The sequence below is a fragment of the Atta colombica genome, unplaced genomic scaffold, assembly GCF_001594045.1.
Source record: "Atta colombica isolate Treedump-2 unplaced genomic scaffold, Acol1.0 scaffold293, whole genome shotgun sequence".
NCBI classification, from domain to species: domain Eukaryota; kingdom Metazoa; phylum Arthropoda; class Insecta; order Hymenoptera; family Formicidae; genus Atta; species Atta colombica.
Genome location: NW_017259396.1, coordinates 25,134 through 49,074, shown reverse-complemented (window position 1 = coordinate 49,074; position 23,941 = coordinate 25,134). Strand labels below are relative to the sequence as shown.

The 23,941-nt window shown below is 35.6% G+C and overlaps 1 protein-coding gene across 2 annotated transcripts in view; it reads left to right on the top strand.

Moving 5' to 3' along the window:
* The window catches only part of LOC108690063, a 130,522-nt gene extending 106,945 nt beyond the window's left edge, over nucleotides 1–23,577 (top strand). For both annotated transcript variants that reach the window (XM_018197147.1, XM_018197148.1), the window contains exons 4-9: nucleotides 13,743–13,892; nucleotides 17,837–18,109; nucleotides 19,114–19,200; nucleotides 19,393–19,435; nucleotides 20,944–21,202; nucleotides 21,392–23,577. In XM_018197147.1, coding sequence (XP_018052636.1) covers nucleotides 13,743–13,892; nucleotides 17,837–18,109; nucleotides 19,114–19,200; nucleotides 19,393–19,435; nucleotides 20,944–21,202; nucleotides 21,392–22,028 — 1,449 coding nt within the window. In that variant the 3' untranslated portion in view covers nucleotides 22,029–23,577. The remainder of the gene's footprint in view (nucleotides 1–13,742; nucleotides 13,893–17,836; nucleotides 18,110–19,113; nucleotides 19,201–19,392; nucleotides 19,436–20,943; nucleotides 21,203–21,391) is intronic.
* The last annotated feature ends 364 nt before the right edge of the window (nucleotides 23,578–23,941 follow it).

The window sequence follows — 23,941 nt, the reverse complement described above, 5'->3', positions numbered from 1 at the left end:
TATCACTTTATTTTTATATATCAATTACAAATACTGTATTATTATTTATTATTCACATATATTCGTCTGTTTATTATCTATCTTGTTGAGACTAGTTATTACCAATCTCGTTCAGTTATTTCTTGTTACTCTCGACTTAAGCTATATGAGCGGAGGAAAAAAGATTTAGTGCATCCATTATCGATGTGCGACCAGTTTTTACTTGTTAACAAGTACGCAGTGAGACGAATAAACTCGACACAGAGCTGTAGATCATTCGAGGAAAAAGACTCACATTTTAGAAGAACGATATACACGGTGAAACTATGGCCGTTATCGTAGACATTCGCCTTATTTCGAGTGGCACGAAAAAAGGTTCGCCATGAAACTTTCGTAATATCGAGCGATCCAGAACTTTCGAAAGGAGAAGATTCGTCCGTTTGCGCGTCGACTCCTCTCGATACGATTACAAAACCCGCGGCAAAAACTCCCATGTATCTTTCGGTGAGAACAAGATATATATATATATATATATATATACATATACTTTACACACCGATGGTTATCGCCCTGTACTTGTCTGTATTCCCGCCGGACCGAGCTCTCGGGAAATTTCTATCCCGCATGATTGCCTGGTAGGAGAGAAAAAGAGAAAGATAGAAGAGTGGGAGGGATAGAGAAAGAGATAGAACTTTTGAGATGCTTTAAAACGACATTCTGAATGTGAAAAAGAGGAAAGGCGCGCGCGGGAACAAGAAAATCCTATATTCGCTCGCAATGACTCTCTCGCGTGTCTTCTCTTGATTCCCTCGCGCTGATATCGCGTACTGCAAGTATCTGCAATGATGTACATGAAACACGGAATGAGATACATTCAGTGAGAATAATTAATTTTGCTCTTCCCAACCTCGGGATTTAGAGTCTCTTCTCAGCACGGAAGAATAAATAAATAAATCTTCTGTCGCTCGGTTATTGCGATTGAAAAATTCGTTTCGCTTTTATTTATTATATATTTGCCTGACAGTATCATATTTGATAAAAGTACAATAACATATTCTTACGCTTTACTACAACTCATTGCGCAATTTAAACAATTTGTCCCGTTAATCGTTCATATAAAGAACATTCAAGAATGATAAGAATAACTGCGTTTGTTATACACGTGGAAAGTAATTTTTCCTTTAAATTAAATTATTGGTTGTTAAGTATAATGTAATGTAAAATGTTGTAAAATAAAGTATCGTAATATCTCTTTGTCGCTATATAGAATTACGGCGCATTGAACAATAATTAACTCTTATTATTAAATTTAAATATATACATAAAATATACATAATTAAATATAATTATCTAGCTGATTAAATTTAATTTTCCTTCTATGAAATTATATTAATTTTTAATTATCACAATAATACTTAGCCAATAAAAGATCCCATTACATTGTTAAAGACTTATGTGAATGTCATAGTTTAATAAAAATATCATTGAATATACGAGACTAGATTCGCATTATCTTCTCTATAGGCAGTACGATTCTCTAAAATAATCATTCGATCAAAAAACGGTACATATATTTTATCGCACCATTATTCATTATTACAATTGCGAAATGCAATGCCATCAAAAGAGGATATCGCTCAATCGCTTTCCTTTCTAAATCGAGAATCTCGAGACGTGAAAAATATCAATCATTTGGACTATACAACACACGTCGCTTTTTCCTGATGATCATGTCTCGTTAATTGCTCGTTTTTCATTTGCGGTTGTTAGTATTTTTTTCTGGGAATTTTTTTTTTTAGTACAAATATCCAAAACTAGGACTGATTAAATTATTAGATGTCTGAGAGAGAGAGAGAGAGAGAGAGAGAGAGAGAGAGAGAGAGAGAGAGAGAACGAGAGAACGAGAGAACGAGAGAACAGACACAAATGAGCTTTTCTGTTCAACGAATTTATCTGTAAACGCGCGCCATAGATAATTAAGCGAATCAGAACCTATAATGAATAATTATTGGACTCGCGATTAGCATTGAGTGTCCTAAAATTGTATGAATTTTCTTTTTAAATCGACCTATTTTTAAACTCTACTTTTGTAGATTTCACGACGCTCGCGAGTCCATTTTCTATTAAAAGTAACCGTTTAACTAGACATGTTTTTCCAGTTTCTTTTCCATTAGAAGTAGCTATAAGTGGAACCGGTTATTTCTGCGTATAATGAGGAATCCTTTTTTTAAGCGTGCAGTTGCAGGAAGAAAAGAGATGGAATAAGATTTTATCGTTACTACTAAATATATTTATTTGGAATAACGTGGTTATTCTTCGCTTTAAAGCGTAAAAATTAGAGAACTTTATAACCGTCCTTCGTATAAATACGCGATGTTTAATTTTAAATAATGCGAAAATGTACGATATGTAATTTCCACAGCGTAAACTTTTATTTGCCTGCTGCTAACCGCAGGTTTATTACAATTTAATTGCTCTCCTTTTGATACGCAATTGAAGCGCGAAACAAACGGTTGCGAGAAAGAACTAATTTATTATGATAGCATTGTGGGAACAGTTTTCGACCTGATCATACCATCGCGACAGACACGGAAATTAATTCCGGCTTATAAATATTACGTCGCGATGTCAAAGAGCTCGAAATATCCTAGATTGAATTGATTACCATCCGCGAAAAACCAACAACTCATATTTTATCAAAACGGAGATATACATCCATACATGAAGCTATATTAAGTCTAAATTAAAATCATTTTACGTTTTAAAAAGACATATATTTATCCACATCGCTATCAAAGAACCGTACTCTTACAGATACCATAAAATTATACACTTAATAATATATACCATAACATAAAATATAAATTATGCGAATGAAATATTTTCCGTTATACAAGACGCACATTTCAAACACTTTTCTACTTAAATTATAAAATTAGCATACGTTATATACTTGTATTTCTAAAATTATATTCATATTATTTAAGAAGAAATTTTAAGCAGTGCAGAAATGTAAAAATATCTTTTGTATAATGACATACGTTTGAAGCATATAAATGTATTAATATCTTCAAAGTGAGCCCCACAAAGCATAAGCTTTTTTTATTCATCCAGCTAGTCGATTGACGTCACAAAGCAGGTATATACCTAAAATGATGATCGTGTTTCGACGTATAGGGCGGAGTTTGAACCTGATGACAAGCGATATTTCGAGAATTCGAGGTGGAAAGGTATTAACCGGAATATGTGTGTTAATGTTAGGTGTACGCTATCGACTAAGCCACACGGCGTGAAAAGAGAACAAGAAAAAACGACAGTGGGATTCCACGCGTTCTCGACCGTAACGATATCCACGTCTCGTTCTCAAGATGCACACCGGGTATTACCCCGGTGCGTTGCGGATAATTATGTGCCGGCGTACAGAGGGGCTGCCAGGTGCTAAGGTCGTTAAACCCGGATATCCTGCGTTCTAAAAACGCGACAGGCCTCTCTCTAATTGCACAAGTAATAATACGATTTGACGTTCCCGCTCTCGCAATGCGGTCTCGAATTTGAAGCCGGTCGGTTGGGAATCGACCTGCGAAATGCAGGTATCATCTGACGTATCAAAACCGTGAATTAAAGACGTTCTTTGCGGAATCGAAACCAGTTTTCTCGATGAGAAAAGTCCTTTTTGCACCTTTTTACGATAACTAAGCCTTGAATTACGATTCTGTCAAAGTAAAGTCTGTTTGACATGAATCGAAGAATAAAGTTTCTTATGTAATTCCTTGAAGCAATTTGCAAGAAACCTTTTCTATATGTTATGAGGGATTAGGATGTTTTCGAAGGGAGACATGAGCAAGATGGGCAATAATGAGATTCTGCGGCTGTCTGAATTTTCATCCGAAACCGAACGAGCGGTGTCGAGAAACTCCCGTACGCTAATAGGATTTTACGAGCGACGCGTGGCGAAGGAGAGATCGTTTCGCGAAATTAACACTCGTCGGAGCGAGTGAACTCGTAAAAAAGTATAATCGATATTTTCGTACAGGCATGAGTACTTTTCTCTCTCCACTCTTCTCTCGTTACACATTTACCTATACATACGCGCGCGCGCGCACGCACACACACACACACACACACATACACACATGCGAGCGCGCGCGCGCGCGCGCACGCACACACACACACACACACACACACACACACACACACACACACACACACATATATATATATATATATACACACACACATACATATACTCGTCATTTCTCATTCACTCGCTGACTCACTCCTCATTCACGACATTCATTCCACTTCTTTATCTCCCTTGTCTCTATTCGACTATTTTATTCTACCCGCTGATGATGTATATCTCTCCTTCTCATCCTACTTTTTAAGGTCTACCACGTGAATCACACGATTCACCCTATATGCACACATAAACGTGAACACATCTCCCCTTTACTCTATATGCTATATATGCTGACAATGTGCAGCGTAAGAGATTAATTTGTTTTACTCGTATGCACACGCTAATATTTATCGGGGCTTAATATTTTACATTAGACCAGCGTCCGTTTTGCGCACATGTCCCACTTGGACCAGCCTCGCTCGTATCAACGTTCATTTACATTACACGACACGTGTGCGTCCAGTTCGCGACGTTTTGTTTCGCCGCGATGCCACCGATGCGAAAATGGGGTTGGGCCATTAGTAAAAATGTACACCGCGAAAATCATAAACCGAAAGTAGAACGTTGCAAGTTTTAAAAAAGAAAAATAAACAATCGAAATTTTGAATAAACCAAGAGACACTGCATGCAGGCGATATAAAAATAAATTTCACGCTCTCCCAAATCTATCGTGAAGTCAAAAATATCTCTTGGATGTGTAAATTTAATTAAATTGGCTGGATTTTAAAGTTTAAGGAATGCAAAATGTTATTTCTACTGTACATTTTTACCTGGAAGTATACAATAAAATATAAACAAAATTGCACTAACTCTACTGCATGTAATTAGAGAATAGAATGAGTTCTGCTTCTCTCATGCAATAAAAAAAATACAGTACAAAGTTATAAATGTGTATAGAAATTAAAAGGAGATGAAAGATAGAATAGCGTGCTGTGTACAGGAAGTAGGTTATTTTAAAACACATGCAAAATATAAATGTAAAGTATAAAGGATTATAAAAATTTCTTGCGGTTACATAATTTTATAATCCGGCTCCACAGAGTTTTGAAATTTTAATGTCGCAGTTTCAATTACCGGGGCAATTATAAATTACCAAATAATGAACCTCGAGAACAAAATAAAGATCAACTGCAAAACTCATCGACGAATTCGTTAAAATTAAAATCAGTGATTTTAGGTTGCTGTGCGACTATTTATAAGCCGTGATATTTTGAGATTTCACTCAAACATTTTGAGTGGAGAGACGACAGATAGAAATTTCGGAAAATGTTGAGGGAACAATTTTCTGCACACAGACGGAAAGTGTATGAACATATGCACCGGATATCCGATGCATCGGTATTTACGCATACTTCAGAGTTCGTTCGCTCTAAAACGCATACCTAGTGCAAAACTTGGCGGCGCGATTTCTTGCTCGTTAAACTCGTCGGGCGTGACGCGCGGCAAAACAACGAGATTCGCGTGCATTATTAGAAAATCCGCGCGTGACTTACGCGCGGCAGATAAGACTTTCTTACGCCATTGTGAACAAATACGCGCGCAAGACGAAAAAGATTTATCCCGTCCCCATGAGATTAAAGCGATCTAAGAACGCGATCGCAGATTGTCACGCTGATAACGCTAACGGCTCGATGTAAATGCATGTAACCTTCTTAATTGAAAGTACAGTGATTACTGATAAAGTCTTAAAGCAAACTTAATAAATGTAATAAAAAGCTGTACTTGTAGAATGACACTTGATTTCAGATATATAGTCTTATTTTTGCCCTATATATATACTTAATTTGATTTTTATCTTATACGTTATTTCATATATTATCTCGCGAATATATATTTTATATATTATTTTATTTTTATCTTTAAATCTTTTATTATTTATTATACAAATACTGTATATTTTTTTATTATATATTATTGAATATATTATCATGAAAATTATGCGTTTTTTGCAATTATCGCAACTATTTCAACAAGAATATCTCAAGATTATGTCAAGATTAAGAAGTATATTGATAACACAACTCTGCATGGGTTTTACTGTTTGCAAAGGAATAATAATTTCTCTTAGTTTTTGATGTACCGAATTCAAATTTGTGAGTGAAAATATTCTATTCACGTCCGTTTTTTTTTCTTTTTTTTTTTAGAAAAATGAAATTAAAACGCCTTATAATCGCTGTTTTTGAAAATTCATAGCTGATGAGTTCGATGATAAGCGAGACATTTCAAAAAAGCTCAAATTAATCTTGAACATTGTACTTTAATATTAAAATATCGAATCTTTTACAGCCGGCATTGAACCGCTTTGTTTTTAGGAATATAATCGAATAGTGTCAAGTATTATACATTGACTGCTCCATCCAATCTCGTATAAAATTTGCAATACAGTTGTAAAATTTTATATTTCATAAAAAATTTTACAATAGATGCAACTACATAATTTTTTCGTACAATAGAATTACGAAGTCAGTTTTTTGGAAAATTGTTGTTTCCAAAATTGTTTAAACGAATGAAAAAAAACATTTTTATTACAAAAGAGCATCTTCAGTCCCATGCATTAAATACACTATTGAAATTTTTACTATCTGTAGTGGTATTCACGCTGGAACTATATGGGGCAATCGTTTTACTTGACACTGTGTGACTACACCCGCGGATCCATCCCAAAAACAAAGCGCGCCACAGGTCCAGCGTTGGCTGTAAAAGATTCAATATTTTTATATTAAAATACAATATCCAATCATTAATTTGCCCTTTTTAAAATCTCTCGCATATCAGGTTCAGATATAAATTTTCAAAAACACGTTTTTCAGGCGTTTCAATCCCATTTTTCTCAAAAGCCTGACGTGATAGAACAGTTTTCACTTACGTATTCGGATTCAGTGCATCAAATATTGTGGAAAATTACTCTTCTTTTCCAAACAGCATAAAAAATCAAATTTTGCAGACTTGTGTAATCAAAAACTAATAACGAAATCGATAAGATACGAAAGCTAAACTGTAAAAATATGAAGATACTTGAAATGTACTTTCAATGACACTTGAAATGTAATTTCCACAGAGAGAGAATACACAATATAAACATATAAACAAGTGTAATACATATAAACAAATGTAATGCATGTGCGACATTCTATTCAAGTATATAAATATATATATTCAAGTATATATAAATATACATACACATATATATATAATATTATGTATTCTTTTCTTTTTACATTTCTTCCTGTCTTCATTTTATCTTTTTTTCATTTCTTTATTATTCATTTGCTTCCCAAAGTAGCAATAAACATTCAAAAATATTAATCCCTTTCCATCATGACCATGACCTTCGGGTCTCCGAGACGGGTCTAGAAATTAGAAAGCCAACTACATCGATAACTATTACGTTACACGATGCCGCGAATTTTTAAATCGGAGAACCGGGGAGTTGTAGCAACTGTTATGTTTGCCAAGACCGGAATCCAATCCTCGGTACACGAGAACTCGTTTCTCGCATCTCGATTCCCAAAATAAAAATATATCACGTATAAATGTTATTATATAATTCCGAGAAATTGAAGTTCGAGATGCCGTCTAACAGCTTTCCGTAAACGCGATTTCGCGACTTCGAGGCCGAAATTCCTTAAAACGATTTACCGCGTATCGATCCGGCAATTTTGTGCATACGGAAGTACCATCGCGGCGGTCGCTTTCCTTCCTTCTCTCGTGGAATTATAGGGATAAATTTGGAAACCAAAATTGCAGACACAGGCACACATTCTGGAATTCCTCATTCGAAAAACTGAAAAAGTTTCTTCCATTTTTTATTTTTTTATTTGAAATATGAGAATTCCTAAAACGAATTCATTTCGCAATTCTCCATATTCTTCACAATTCTCATCATCCTCTTATAAAACCGAAGCATATACTATAGGATGAAGGTTGTTGGAAATCTGTCGTCTGTCGACGACTCAGGTGCTCTTACAGTCACATGTTTGTTATTTTTTATCTTTTTTTTTTTTAAGTTACATTGTTAACACAAAGACATTCATTAACGGCCTTTTCTTTTTATCAATTTTTTATCAGCATCTATTTCCGCTACGTGAATTTTTCTCAGTGACAAATATGCGATCCCTTGAAAAGTGTCACTTCTTATCCAGACGTAAATCTCGCTGAAAAGCGAGCGAGCTCTATTTGCCGGTTTTCGTTAATTTTCATTTCGCCTTTCATCATGTTATAGAGACGCGTAGTACGATGAACTTTTCATGAGAAAGATACCGGCCGATTTTTTTTGTAATGAAAATCATATATATTATTAACAGAATAATGTAATATCTATCATTTTTCTATTCCGGACTGAGCGTATAAATGCGAGATCTTTCTCTCTGCTTCTTTATCTGAATTCTGATCTATCATCGTCTTCAAACAATACTAACCATTCTCATTTGATATTTGAATCTTAAGGTCTCCTTTCTATTCGATGGTGAATTAATTGAACTTTTCCGTTTCTAATAGTTTCTAATACAATGCGAGTTGAAATTACTTAATACTAATTAAAAAGATTTTACTTATATTACTTTTTTAATTTAAGTTTTTGTATTAAAAATTGAATTATTTCTTAGTAATCTTCTGATTGTCGATATCTTTATATTCTCATTATCTTTATAAATAAGTATGAAATAAAATCAAAAAATAAAATTTGAAGTAATATTCAGAATTAAATTTGAGATTTTATTTTTTTTTCTCATCTTTGAAATTTAATTTTCGAAAATTGTTTTATTTTAATTCGATTATCGGATTATAAATTATAATCCGACATATAATTATTCTATTTCTTGTTGTTGTTTTGACATTTTCACGAAGAAAAAATCGATTGCAAACTCGTGCGAACAATCCGTACTTGAATAAGGAAACACTAAGAATATGTATATAGAATGTGAGGTTAGACAATCGCTCACGAAAACGATTTTTACGAAGCTTCGAGACGAGTTCTGGAAAGGATCTTGGCGCCTTAAAAAAAGTAGGTTCGTTAAGTTTCTTGTCTCGATCCCACCCGCACATCAGACATAAAAAGGATATCTCTTTTTCTTTTATCCTATCTTTATTCTTTGCTTCTCTCTCTCTCTCTCTCTCTCTCTCTCTCTTCTCGCTTTTTTCTTTTTTCTTCCTTCTGGCACTGTCGTTCATTCGCTAGAAACGGGAAACGCCTAAATTATCGATCGAATTACGTAACTGCAAGCGGGGGCCAGTAATCTCGTTTTTATAACGAACTTCGTCGCGCAAGCGAAATGTCCCTGGGATCGTTATAGACGTTATGAATTATGGCTTTTCTGGACGCTCGAGAGCGCGGCTTTTAGCACGGAGTGTTGATGTCGATATTGAGTACCGACAAGCAATTACAATCGGTAATTACAGTGATGATATCATAGATCTTGACTTATGAGAATTAGTATTTAGAAAATAGTATGCTAAATTTTTTCTATTTTACTATTAGTTAAAAATAAATTTTTTACTGCGAATTCACAGAGTTTACATATTGAGTTTACATATCTGTTTTAGTCGCGCTCTTGCATAGTTTTCTTTTTTATTAAATATTATTACTTTTTTTTTCTAATATATCGTTTCATAGCAGTCACTTCACATTTCACAATCAAAAATTTTGCAGCAGAGAATGACATATTTGTGTTATATTTTTTTATATTCCGAGATTGTTATTTTTCTTGGAGCATTGATATTAATCGATATTTACAGATTTTGATATCAATGCCTCTATTCTTCGCTCGCCGCGCGGAATTTCCCGTTGCGATAACACATCGTGTTTCGCTTATCTTGCAAGCGCTTTCGAGAACTTTCCGAGCTTTCTAAAACTCACACTTGCTGATTCGCGACGATTGGCATAATCTTCGAAAAAGTTGAAAATTCCGAAAAAAGCCGCTCTACGATAAATAATTCCGCTTGACTTTACTCCACACGTTATAAAGTCGATTTTCCGGAATATGCAAAATAATGGAACATTACTTATTCGATGTCTGAGATAGATAATGTAATCTAAAGTATAAAATATGGATAGTATAAAAATATTCTTTCCGTCGACACGAAATAGTTACAGCGATTTTTTTTTATATCAAGATTTCCGATATAAAATGGTAAAAATGTTGTTTTTATGCAAAAGTCGCTTAATTGTAAAAATCGTAAAGATTAAAATTTCAGAGTATCAGCGTGATTTTTCGTAAATACCGATTCGCCTCGCATCGACGTTTGCGCCGCGGGCAATACTCGTCATTACGACCCCGCCCGCCCCCCGTCCATCCTCTCGCGATACGCTTTTATATCGATTCATATAAATAACTGGAATAATGTCCGGTCGAATAAATATTTATTGCACGCCATTACGAATGTAAATTTCCGTCGGTATTCCGCGTTTCGCTGCCGCGTTTCACCGTAAAGCGTCTTGGGATCGATCGCGCGCCTGTCATGCTTCCGCGTTCTCTGTAAAAAAAAAAAAAAGAAAAACAAGAAAGAAGCAACGGGGACAAGAGGGCGACTAGGGAAAGAGACCGACGAGGGAGATCGACAAATTTGACGAAGCACCCCTTTTCCACGTAGGCAGGGGAGAAATCGTTCTCTCCGCCGGTTTCTTCCATTTATATTTCTTTTTTTTTTACTCTTGACGAAAGACGAAGCGCCGTTATGCACGATAAAAAGTTTAATGTCAGAAGACGTCGCGGACGGCGAGAGGGTTGGATGGGCGGATGGGAGGGAGGAAGCCGGTGACGAGGAAAGGGAGGGGGGAGGGGGTGAAAGTGCCCGAGGATCGTAATGACTCGATATGAAACCCGGGCAGTGCAATTTCTTTCTTCTTCTGCCCTTTCTTCCCGCTCCCGCTCGTCTCGACATCTTCCTCTTTTTTCATCGCAGTATTTCCCCATAAAAGCGCCCCGGCATAATAAAAAGCGTTATATAGCTGGCACTGAAAAGTAACGCGTCTCTCTTTTCCTCTCCTGTCCTCCCCCGCGCCCCGCCCCGATCCCCCCCCCTCCTCCCCTCCCCTCGTCCACCCGCGAGACGGTCTTTACGGCCTTATTTGCGGAGACGTAAAAATCGCGAAAATCAATACGAACTTCTAACATTAAATATTCAGGCTATTGACTGGGTGGGGTCGAATCAGACACTAGTCGTTTGTGGTCCCTCCGTGGCCTTCCCCCTTGCCTGAGACGAAAAGAATGAAAAATTAGTGAGAAATTAAGGTTCGATGGATTATGGATAACGAAGAGGACACGGGGGAGGACGACTATAAGGACAGGAGAAAATAAAAGGGTAAAATATGACCGAGCGTGGAAAAAAAATTCATGTGCTAATACGAGTTGAAGATGTTATAATAGAGAAAAACCGCTGTCTGTAGAAAAAAGATCAAATGGAATCGCTAATGTATCTATTGTTATATCGAGATCGTTATCAAGTTGGAAAAAAAGAAGTATTAAGAAATTGAAAAAGATGAAGGGAGAATTTTTCCTCGAGTTAAAAGGAAATTTATAGAGAATATCCCGACTATGATAATATATACGTATATGTTCTCCAAAATTGGCATAGTTGGGAATTTCGCCTCGGCTTAAAAAACTCTTGTGCCGTTATATTTTTCCTCTCTAACGACGATAATGTACTAGCGGGACGTCGCGAAAGAAACTCGCGCAACTGTCCGGAAATTCCCACGACATTCGTTTGCGCACAGGGTTTCGTACCAATTTACCTATTCCCGTTCCGTGTTACACACGGCAATATGCGACGTTGGCCAATTAGCATACAAAAGAGGTGCAATTAATTGAAGGTTGCGACGATAACAACAATAATATACGATTGAGCAAGATCCAATGATTACTTGGAACATATGCGTACGTAACGCAAAAAAATCGATCGATATAAATATGGAAAAATCTTTATACACAATCAATATAGAAGACTTGAATCTGTGAAACGGTCTCGATAAAAAGTTGGATATTCTAGAGAGATAATCCATCCAGCGATCTGAAAAAACAAAATTACGGAAATTATATTATAGGATACTTGGAAAATTAACGTTATGACGCGCCATTCTAGAATCGAAGTATTACAAATCCATCGATCATAAAGACGTACCACTTTGTATAAATTTTCATTAGAGGCGGGGAGGAAAGGTTTTATAAACGATATGCCACGTCGCGAAGGAAGAATTCTTAAAGGAGTATGAGGGCCCTCATTGACTTTCATGCTAGATATTTACGTCGAAAGAAGGCCGGGGGGACGGTCTTGCAAAAATCCCCTGAATGTGCAGACAGGAATTCATATTTTATCGGGTGACGCGCGCTCGATCCATACATTACGTTAGTACGCTCGTTACGCGCGTCAATACGACTTCCCGGATTCCCGGACAATTCCATTTCGCCGGTAATTAATAATGATCGACGCGTCGCGGCCGTCGGCGTCGCCGCCACCGCCGTTGTGCGAGCCTCGGCTTGCGCGCGCGTGTCCTTACTTGCCAAAGCGAATAAATTGGATCGTGTTACGTAACGTGAAACTAAAGTGACGTTTACCGCGAGCTGCAGAAAAAAAGGAAAAAAAAACAGATAGTGTTACATGTTTCTCTGTGCTAATTATAAATTCGACAAATTGCCCGTGATTCCAATTCCTGGTGTCACGTCCAGTGTCAATTAATGCAAATTAATCAGGGAACATTGAAACTGAAGCTTATACAACGACTTTTCTGATTAATAAACGATACCGCAACATTTACGCGTGCTGTGATAACGAAGTCACTTCCGCCGCGCCGGTGAAATTCGACGCAATGCTATACGCGTGGCAATGTTTGCGCCAGCACGGTAATTCAAAGACCTACGAAATGTCGTTTATAGTTTTACATTGTGTAGCACGCTACAATCAATCGTCGACCACTATGATTAAATTTGGATAACGTAACTAGCGGAATCAGTTTGACCTCGGTAAATAAATGGCATAATAATATTGTAGAATGTAGATTGGAAAGTAAATGCATTTTTCATTAACCGCACGGAAAGGAAGGTTTTATTGAAATATCTAAAAATTTAGCTAGATATAGATCTGATAATAATTTTGTTGGACCATCAAAATAATTAGAACGTTGAAACTGGTTAATTGCTAGAATGTCAAAACTTTTTACAATATTGTCATTCATCATATTTGAGATTATATAATTATTTTGATAGTCCAACAAAATTATTTTCCAATTTGTACCTAGTCAAATTTTTAGATAGGTACTTCAACAAAATCGTACTTTCTGTGTGCCTGCATTTTGAGTGGAGTATTTGCGTATGGTTTCGTAGAAAAAAATGGAAGGTAATGATTCAGATATCTTTTCCCGACGTTCCGTAGCGAGGCTTATCTTCGTCAGGTTTAGATTAACTTCGTCGCAATTAACCCGCGCGTTATCAATATGTCCGATATGTAATAATCGTGCAATTACTTATAACGCATAGAATTTAAATCGCGATTCTTCTACTTACGCGCGTTATTTATACGACCTTTTTCGCACTCTCGCAGATAAAATCGCCGCATAAATGATTAACAATTGCGTCGACTCGCATGTTCACAGGTTGTACTGTCGGCGTGTAGCACATACTTTGACACGATCCTATCGCAGTATGAGGAGAAGGACCCCATCGTCATCATGCGTGACGTCAAATTCTCGGACATCAAAGTGCTGGTCGAGTTCATGTACAAGGGAGAGATCAACATCGATCACGTGAGTGTTACAATTTCCTAGAAATGACTTTTTTTTCACATCTTATTTTTATTATCGTTATTGATTCTAATGGGCACAAAAATTTATCCTACGTAGAAAATTCAAGAAGAGATATCGTTTCTTAGATTATCATACTTAACAAAATAGATTATTATACTTAACGAAATATTAAAAATGTGAGAGAGAGAGAGAGTGAAAGATAGAAAAGAGCATGAAAACAAAATTCTAATTAGGAAATAGAATTTTTCGAAAGAAAATGATATTTTTAATTCGAGTGTTCTAAATTAAATTAATAAGTTAGATAAGTGCGAGTGTACATGGAAAGATTTTTACTGGACTAGCTATAAAAAATTTATGTACAGATCTGAAAATAATTTTGTTGAATCATCAAAATAATTATGTAGGAAATTCGAGCATGATGAACAAAAAGTCTTGACATTCTAATAACCAACTTGAGTGTTCTATATAATTATTTTGATAGTCCAACAAATTTATTTTCAGATTTGTGTCTATTAGCTAAATTTTTTAATGCTTCAGTAAGATCGTTCTTTCCGTGATAGATATAAAGTAGGATAAACTAGATTGTAAATAGAAATAAGCGAATGTGACGCGAAAGTCTTGCAACCTTATTGGAAAACAATAAAAATCATATAGAAATATGAACAGTTTGATTTGTAAGCAATTTTATCTTGAAATAAAGTTTGAATTATATATCCTGAAATAATTATATGATCCCAAAATAAATCATGTGAATATACTCGTACAAAAATTACAATGAAATTCCTGAGAGATATTGGCAAAGAAGACTGACGTGAAACGTAACACTCATTGCATATAAAACGCGAATTAAATATTATCGACCGTGATAATCTCTCTCTCTAAGTTATATCTTAGATATATTTTCACTTCGTGCTCATTAATGTTGCTATTTGTGGCGGACGTTTTATTACGTCGCTGTGAAATAAAGTTAAGCAGTAAAACCCCGCCATTCTTCAGACAATAAATCCCCGCCTTCCTCAGTTTTCCAATAACAACAATTTCGCGTAGATAACAGCCGCCGCGCTCTGTGACAGCCATGGTTAACGAGAACTTTACGGTGCCTATTATCTTGCAAAAAACTAACGTTTCTCATTCGCACCGACGACAATCGTACATAAGTTCGAATACGCTGCGAAATGTGTTATGACAAGACCATCGTATGTAACATGTCAGAAATATCGATCTCGGTCAGGGTAAATTTCTAGTCTGAAAACAAAAAATAAAGGGACGTGGTGATATTCAGGCAGAAAATCAATAAGAACATATACAGTTATGTCTGACACTTTGATGAATTTAAAATCGACTTTCTCTATGAAAAATTTTGAAACTGATCTACATACATTTAATGTAAAATTTTACTTTTAATGAATTTTAGATAGACCCTTTTCTATTTTCATAGAAATTTTTTCGCTTTTATATTTAATAGTAAAGATAAAACAATTATTAGAAATTATTAGAAACGTTATCTTTGCTGAGAAAAATCAATTGTTGACGAATATGATGATATCATTAAAATATAATAATGATACATTATTTCCGTTATGTATTATTTATATATACTTATAGAATGACAAGAGTCAGTAACTACACACTTTGTATCATACGTTTCGCTAATTGTTTTCTCGTAATCCTTGAGACTTTTTAATTGTGGATTAAAAGGAGCCTGTGCTTGGAGAATATAATAATAAACCGCTGGATAATCCGCAAAAGTCCATTTGGGTATATTTATACAATTGCACTGTTCCTTGCACCTGGTTTTATTAATGAGAATGAAGCAAACCATTCCAACATCTTGTTTGCGATATTATGTTTTCAATTTTTCGAGATTGCCCGAAATACATTTAAGAAAATTATGCTCCCCCGAGATTTTTTCAAGATATTTCAAACATTTCGCTTGTCTGTTTTGCATTAGACTACAATAATTCGATAATATCCTCAATATTTCCTTGAAATTTCCACGATATATTTAAGATTCATGTATTCTCTTGAGATAGATGTCTTCATGATATCCATTATATATCCAGTTTTATAATATTTTGTAAACTATTCTTATAAACTTGAACTTTTCCTTAATACATTTTTTCTTCGATTTTCTTAAACGTATCTTAACTATTCGATTATAAATGTCTCATTTACAGATAATAGATTATATTTTTATTTAGTTGAAAAATCTCTCGCTTATTCGATATCCGACAAACTGAGACTTTACAGTTTCTTCCGCGATCTTTCTTCGTGCGAATCTTCATTGGAAGAAGATATATCTATCTTCTTCCGAGGAGAGCGAATTCTTCCTGATTTCTAGTCGTGATGAGGCAGTCGTAGCCGCGCAAGGAGCTTTCTCCGGCACGTTTTGTGTCGCGCAGACCCGATCGGACTCGCGAAAAATCGCTGAGTGAAAATCGTCAGGGCCCGATCCCGGATTGGAGATCGGCGCGTGATTTAAGCTCTCCTCGCGAACCGAACGGAATGTTAGCTAAACGGCATGGAGGAGGGAGATCTGCAAACGGTTGTAGATCGGGCTTTGCGTCACGCGGGGCACGTCGTCCTTTTTTCCCACGATCCCTTTTCTTACGCGCGACCCCCTCCTTTCTCCGCCTTGCTACTGCACAAGCAAGAAACGAAAGCGGCGATATTTCTGAAATACATTATTCCGCCGCGGCATCGACGCTGACCCACATAGACATTTTTCCAATTCCAGCCGATAGAAAGCCGCATGCGGCCGTAGAAAGTTGCTATATTATTTAGCATTCGGCCGCGCCGCGAACAGCGAACGTACACAATCACCGCTGCGCTGGTGAAAATTAGTAAATAATAATTGGGGCCCGTTGTCGCGAATCTTCTCTCTCTCTCTCTCTCTCTCTCTCTCTCTCTCTCTCTTTTTTCCTTCTCTCCCCCCTTCGTTCTTTACACGCGTTCGTGATCTTTATTTTTTTTCCGTCCAGTACATCGCGCGAGTTTCTCCACTCCCATACACGAGAATACAACGTAGGGGTATTTTTTTCCAGGGGAGAAATCCGAAGGATATTTGCGAGGGAAAATAATGCTGATGAAAATAAATAAGCGGTCCGTGTCAGCGACCCGAAAGTAATGGGCTTGTCTTTCATTTTTATATTTTCCCCTTTCGCAGTATTTCAAGCTTTAAAAAACATCCTGTCTAAATGCATTAAGTTTTTATAATTACGAGATAATTAATAATTTTTAACTTTGTGATTGACTCAGACATAGAAAAATATGTCCCGTAATAAATAAATTGAGAGAGTTGTCAATTTATTTCTACGTGATGTCTTTTGTGATCAAATATTTCGTTAGAACCTCACATGCGATATACATATACACATATGTATATTTACGAATTTAATATATAACTACAGAGAAAGTTAGCTTTTATAGAATACGCTCACTAACTATAGAAAATTTTAATATTCAAGCATTTAGTTTAAATGTCATAATGATGTCTCGTTTATAAATAACTCAGTAAATATTTCTCTACTCTGCTTATTTATAAATAAGCAATCGAGTTTTTAATTTTCCTCGAAGAAGCATACAACGAATTTAACAAATTTATCTACACATTTACATTTTTTCTGTAAGTCATATTTATCTACACATCTATATTTTTTCTGAATTCTGACTTTCTGAATTCTGACCTTTAATCTCACTCGCATTCCTATTCGTCGATATGTTATAAAATAATATTTTAATAATGTTTATTAAATGTAATATATATCAATGTCTTACTAAGAATTATAACATGTAATATTAATACTATATAAATAAAATATAGAAATTATGAACTTTTGAAATTATGAAATTTTGAAATTACGAACAAATTACTGAAATTACTGGAACATAAAAACGAGATGTTATAGAAACGAATAATTATATTCGTCCGTTTCGTTTTATAGACGAGGTTGTCGTCGTTGCTGAAAACCGCCGAAGATTTACACATCAAGGGGCTCGCCGAGGTGAGCTGGCGCAGCGATTCCACGCAAAACGACCTGAACAACACCGGCCACAGTCCTGGCACCGGAACTCCCGGCGTCGAAACGGTCCTGCGGGAAGGTGAAACTGACGAGCCACCACCCCCCAAACAGAGACGCAGAGGTCGTCCGCCTCTGGACGATCCACCATCGGCACACGACGTCTTCACACCCAAAATCACTTGCATCACCGGGAACGTATGTATATCTCTTATCATTATCACAGACTAAACTGGTCTGTGTAAAGCTTGGTGTGCCAACGAAAGAAAAGATTAACTGAATATAGCATAACATTTTTAATTGGCTGCAGCAGCCAATTTTTGGTTGCGTTAGCCTATTGAAACCGTATATTGACACTGCGGATGGCTAACGCAATCAAAAATTGGCTGCTGTAACCAAAAATTGGATGCAGCAGCTAACTAAAAATGCTATGCCATATTTTACCATCTAAATTGCTGCAAGAGCCAATCTTTTCTTTCAGTGCGGTTAAATTGTTGCAGCAGCATTTCGCAAATCCGTTCGCAAAAAGTCAAAGTGAGTGATATTGCTTTATAAAAAAATTTCATGGTATAATTGTATTCGAATTGTATTATAAATACTAATCATAATATATTTATATATTAGAATATAATCATAAAAAAAAATATATTTTTTGTGACGAGGACCAAATATTTCAAATATCTTCAAATTTTAATGGATCTTAATTTAAAACTTTCGTTCTGTTGTTTCGAACAAAGTTCATGCTATTGTTATAAAATATTGATCCACAATCAAAATATTAAAAAAGTGTTTAAATGTTAAAAATATAAAAAATATATATTTCTTTTTACACTATCGTCTTAATTATTTAGAGTTACACCTTCTAATCTTCTAATTTTAAGTGAAAAAAATTGAAAGCTCCTTACAATTGTATTATGATTAAAAGTTTTCAAATTTCACAATATTTATATTTCTGGATATAAAGATGTGACATTGAATGCAGAATGAATAATTAAGAAAGATTATGAAAATGTGAGGGAGAAAATGGTGGATCTGCACTGCAACGAATACCGAGCCTTACACGGAATATTTAAGACAATTTACGATCCATTATCGTAAATGTAAAAATACAATAATTTTGTCAGACTCACAGCGACGGGTACCGCACATACTTGAGGGTACCCACGCACGACTCTAATGTGTCACGTCGAACTTTTTCTCAGGAGGAAATGATGAGCGAGGGCGGTGACCATGAGAGTTGGGATGACGAGATGATGATGAACGAGAATAACGAAACGCCACTGCCGGTGGTAAGGCCAATTATCGTTAGATACGATTCTTTCTGTTTTTCTTTATTTGCTGATGTGAATGCGCGCACATAATTAAATTGAGTTTATTAAAAGAGGTATCGCTCTACTTTCTCTTGCATCAACCGTCAGGTTAGACTATTCCATGCGCGAATATTCTATTCAACGATTTTGACTTTTGTGTGATTTTTCTAGCTATCCTACATGCCCAAGGACGACGCATCTGAAGAAAAGAAAGGTATACATGATCGTTCTGCAATTACACCTTGATGTGTAGTCTTTCTCCACTCTCAGAAAGTTTTGCTTAGTGTATGTCTAATGCTTGTTTCTAAATTTATATATTTTATGTTTCTATTATATACTCTAGATTTGTAATTATTTTTATATTCTATTAACATTATATTGTCGTTATAATTTTCATATAAGAAATAAAAACAATGCATATTTTATTATTTTACTTGTCCTACAAGAAGGAAAAATAAAATATTGGTATATATAAAAACCAAACTGAAGAAAATATTCTCTCGAAAAGAAAAATAAACATTTATTTTGTATTATTGACATCTTTTATATTGCCAGTTCAGAATTCTCATTTTATTTATATTTTGCATGTAAAACAATAAAAAATGCATAATATAATATATATTGAAGAACATCATTTTTCTTAAAATATACAGCTTGAACGCGTAACAAATGTTACTAATCTTGTTTTAAATGTCTTTTGTCATAATATAATCGGCGTAAAAAAGATTGGAACACTATTTTTTTCAATAATTCTGAATTCGTTTGAATCTTGCTAATAGCTTTCGAAGAAAATTGATATTTATATCTTCCCCCCGAAAAGTTTTTTCCTCTTGAAGCTTCTATTCTTTTTTGACGCCGATTGTAAGTACGTCAGTATCCATTTTCAAAGTATTTGGAAAGTAATGCATTATTTGTAACACCGTTACAACATTACATTATCATTACTGTTTTTATTACTCTTTTCTGTTTACAACAATAAAGTCGTTACATTTTTATAACAACGATAACAAATTCAACCATTTCTTTAATTCTCTATTATATCTTAATATTTATTCAATCAATCGCATTATTTTTGATTGGATAGAAATTTATTTATTTAAGTAAATATATAAATATTGAAATATTTTATACTTTATTAAATTTTTATACTTTATATCTTAGGCTGCATTTCGATAATCGTTGCTAATCCTGACGAAAATCTATAATAGTATATGCATATGTAACGTAAGCTATAAATTTTTACACACAGTAGTGGCAGCGAATATTATATATGGAATGTCCTTTAAATATTATATATTAACATTTAAAAATAATGTTCAATAAAATTTGCATTTTAATAAAATGTTTTAATTACAATCTAAATTCCTAAAGATAATTCCTAAGATACAAAAAAAATAAAAAAAATAAAAATATCAATATAAAGAATCGTAGAAGATTTATTAGATAAGTTTAATAATATGTATAAAAAAAAATCTTATCACACAGAGACCAGTTTAGAGTTTTAAGATTTAATATGGATTATTTAATAACGTTGAAAATCTAATATCTTGCTCTAGCATTACAAAAAAATAATAAATTGTTATTTTTTAGTAACGGCGTTACTTTTTAAAATGAGTAACAAATAACTTTTTACAAAAAATAACACATTATTTTTATAAAATAATATTCCCGATTTGTCCATTCTAATAATTATTGTAAATATTGACTATTTATTGATTGCAGCTGCTAGCACTCCGTCAAATTCTAACGCCACAAATCTGTCGATTCCTGAACAATTCCGGGACGTAATAAAGATGAATGATTACCTGACGACGGGACGCCGACAAGAGTTCTGGGAGGAACCCTTCACGCGCCGCGTTATGGATGCTATCAAGAGCAAAGAGCTAGAAATGAAGACTGCCGCCGAAATCCTCGGCGTTTCTTACGGCACTCTCTACGGCAGATATCGCGACAGTTATGGTTGCCTTAAACATCCATACAGGTAATGGACGCATGCACACAAAAATTTCAAAATTACATTAAGGATGCTGATTCGAACTTTGCATTTAAAGAAAACAGCGTAATTATTTTAATCCAAATTAAAATAAAGTGCGAGTACTAAGTAAAAGAAAACGATAGAATTTCACTAAAATAATCGGGATAATAATATAGAGATGACATATATTTTCAGAGTAAGAGATTTTTGGTCTGAACCGGGCCCGGCAGAAGTGTTGGCGAAATTGCGGCGGAAGGAGATAACATTGTTCCGGGCCGCCGAGTTCCTCAATGTCACCGTCCACACACTTGCAACTTATCTTTCAACGCTGCAGGGTCCGGATAGAATCTCGTTGGCCGGTGATCTCAGCGTGGCGTCCAGCGGTAGCATCGATAGCGGCAGCAACAACAACGCAACAGAATCGACGACGACGGAAAACAACGAGTCCGTGAACGACATCTTGCAGAAGATCAATGCGAACGTAGCGACCACGACGTCGATTAAGCGTGAGGGCGGTGGCTACATCGAGGTGCCAACGGCAGTGTCGAAGTGTTCCACTACATCAGTGCTGGAGAACAATCCGGACATCACGATCGTCAAGACGGAGAACATGCTGCGTAAACGTGAATATACGAAAATGTCCAGCACAGAGAACAATAATGCGAAACTGATGAGCGGCGGTGCTGTTAGCGAGGTCAGCCAGCAGCAACAGCAGCAACAACAACAGCAGCAGCAGCAGCAGCAGCAGCAGCAGCAGCAACAGCAGCAGCAGCAACAGCAGCAGAAACTCGCCGACCCGTTGTCATTAAATAATGACAACAGTAAACCCTAACTATTCAGACCCTACTTGACACCTACGGCGAATCACCACCATCCGCGCAGCGTAGCGCCAAGCGGAGCCAGCTATAGATCCGACCTGCAGTGCCCGCGCAGTTTTTATTCCAACGTGTTTACTCGCTTTCTCACGAATTTTCATTTAAAATAGACAAAGAAAGTAGAAGAGGAGCGGCGCTGAACATCGCTGTTCTGCGCACTCCCGATTCTGCAAGAGTAGCCTCAGACAATCTCGCGTGCGATCGTTCGCGATTGACAGCGAGCCGTGGCTGCGTCGGGACAAAGCGAGAACTTTGACGATTCCTTACGATGCCTTCGAATGGATTCCCGCATGGCCACGGCCTACTGTCGTATTTTTCACGATTAAGAAGAATATTAATGTCGCGAATTTTTCCCTAGCGGAGTTAGTACCCTAGGCGTTGACACAAAATTCCTCTCATTTTAACTTCGAATTCGGCTCGTTTTTAATCCACATGGGTCAGTAGTAGACATATTGCATACGACCTTGGCCTTTGTGAGAAAAAATAAAAAAAGCAAAAGAAGTAACAAAAGGGATAAAACGTAATAAAAAGTTCAATCGAAGTTCCTTTTGAATAACGATGTAGAGTGTATTATCGCAACAAAGAATGCCTATTTTCTGCCGCATGTGTCTGTATGGTAAAGAGCGACAATATATTCACCACAAGTAGATCCATCATAGTAATATACACCACACAGAGAGAAAAAAGCAAGGGAGGGAAAGGGGGAAGCAGAAAGAGAGAGAGGGAGAGAAGAAAAAAATAAAACTAAATAACGTCCCTCGACGTAGATATGTTCCTCACGCGATCGTCGTTAGGATCGCGTTAGGATCACGTTTCAGTTAATGCCCGTATATAAATTCGAGAATTTAAATCATAAAGCTTGTACTATTGGAAAAGGCGTCCATATTCGATATGCGATTTGCAATACACAACACATAAAGAAATACATATGAAGCGAAAAATTTGAAAAATAAGGCGATTGTAGATAGTATTCTCAGCTATTTGTATTTAGAAAAGTATTTAAAGAGATAGGTAGAAAGAATGAGAGAAAGAGAATGAGAGCAAGAGTGAGAGCGAAACGAGAGCGAGAAAAAATCATTTCAGGCTGCGTATCCAATAGTAAATCGTTTATGATTTAAATGTATTTTCATGATGCAAGCCTTAACATTAGAAACTGTTTTGTTTATGTTATCGATTCGCTGACAAAATTTACGCGCGTACAGTTTTACATGTGTTACCTATATTTTTGGAAGACATTGTTTAGAACGGTTAAGTTTTAGGAACGTAAATTTCATGCAATTAAAGTAAAGGCATTGCGATCGGTTAGCGATTTTTATGCGTCGTACGAAAATCGCGGCAATTGCCTTTTCTCGAGTATTCGCAATGTTACTGAAATAGTCCATTGCGCACATAATGTAACATGATAATGGTGTATATCATTCTATTTTGTTTTTCTTTTATACCGGTACGTAAAGCTGTGCATAGGAGTGATTTTTATAAACAATCTTTATTACTTGTATATATACACACAGATATTTTTTTTATTTCTTCTTTTACGAAAGAAAATATTTTTAACGACTTTTATTGGAGAATAATAATCGTCGATCAATATCAAAAATGATTTGTTTGACACAAATATAGTGCAATATTCGAAGATACGAAATAGTATTATTTGGCGATAAAATGTCGATTAAAAGGAGTTAAAAAAGAAATAGAAATATGCCGGTGCAATTATGCTCGGATTTATCAAGGCAATATCGATATGATATATGCACGGTGGCTACGGTAATGCATTGTTAACGCATTGTATCGTTGTTCTCCCTATTTATACATGATTCGCGATTCTGTTTAATTTTTTTGTAAGCTTTCACAGGCGCGATGTTTACATTAA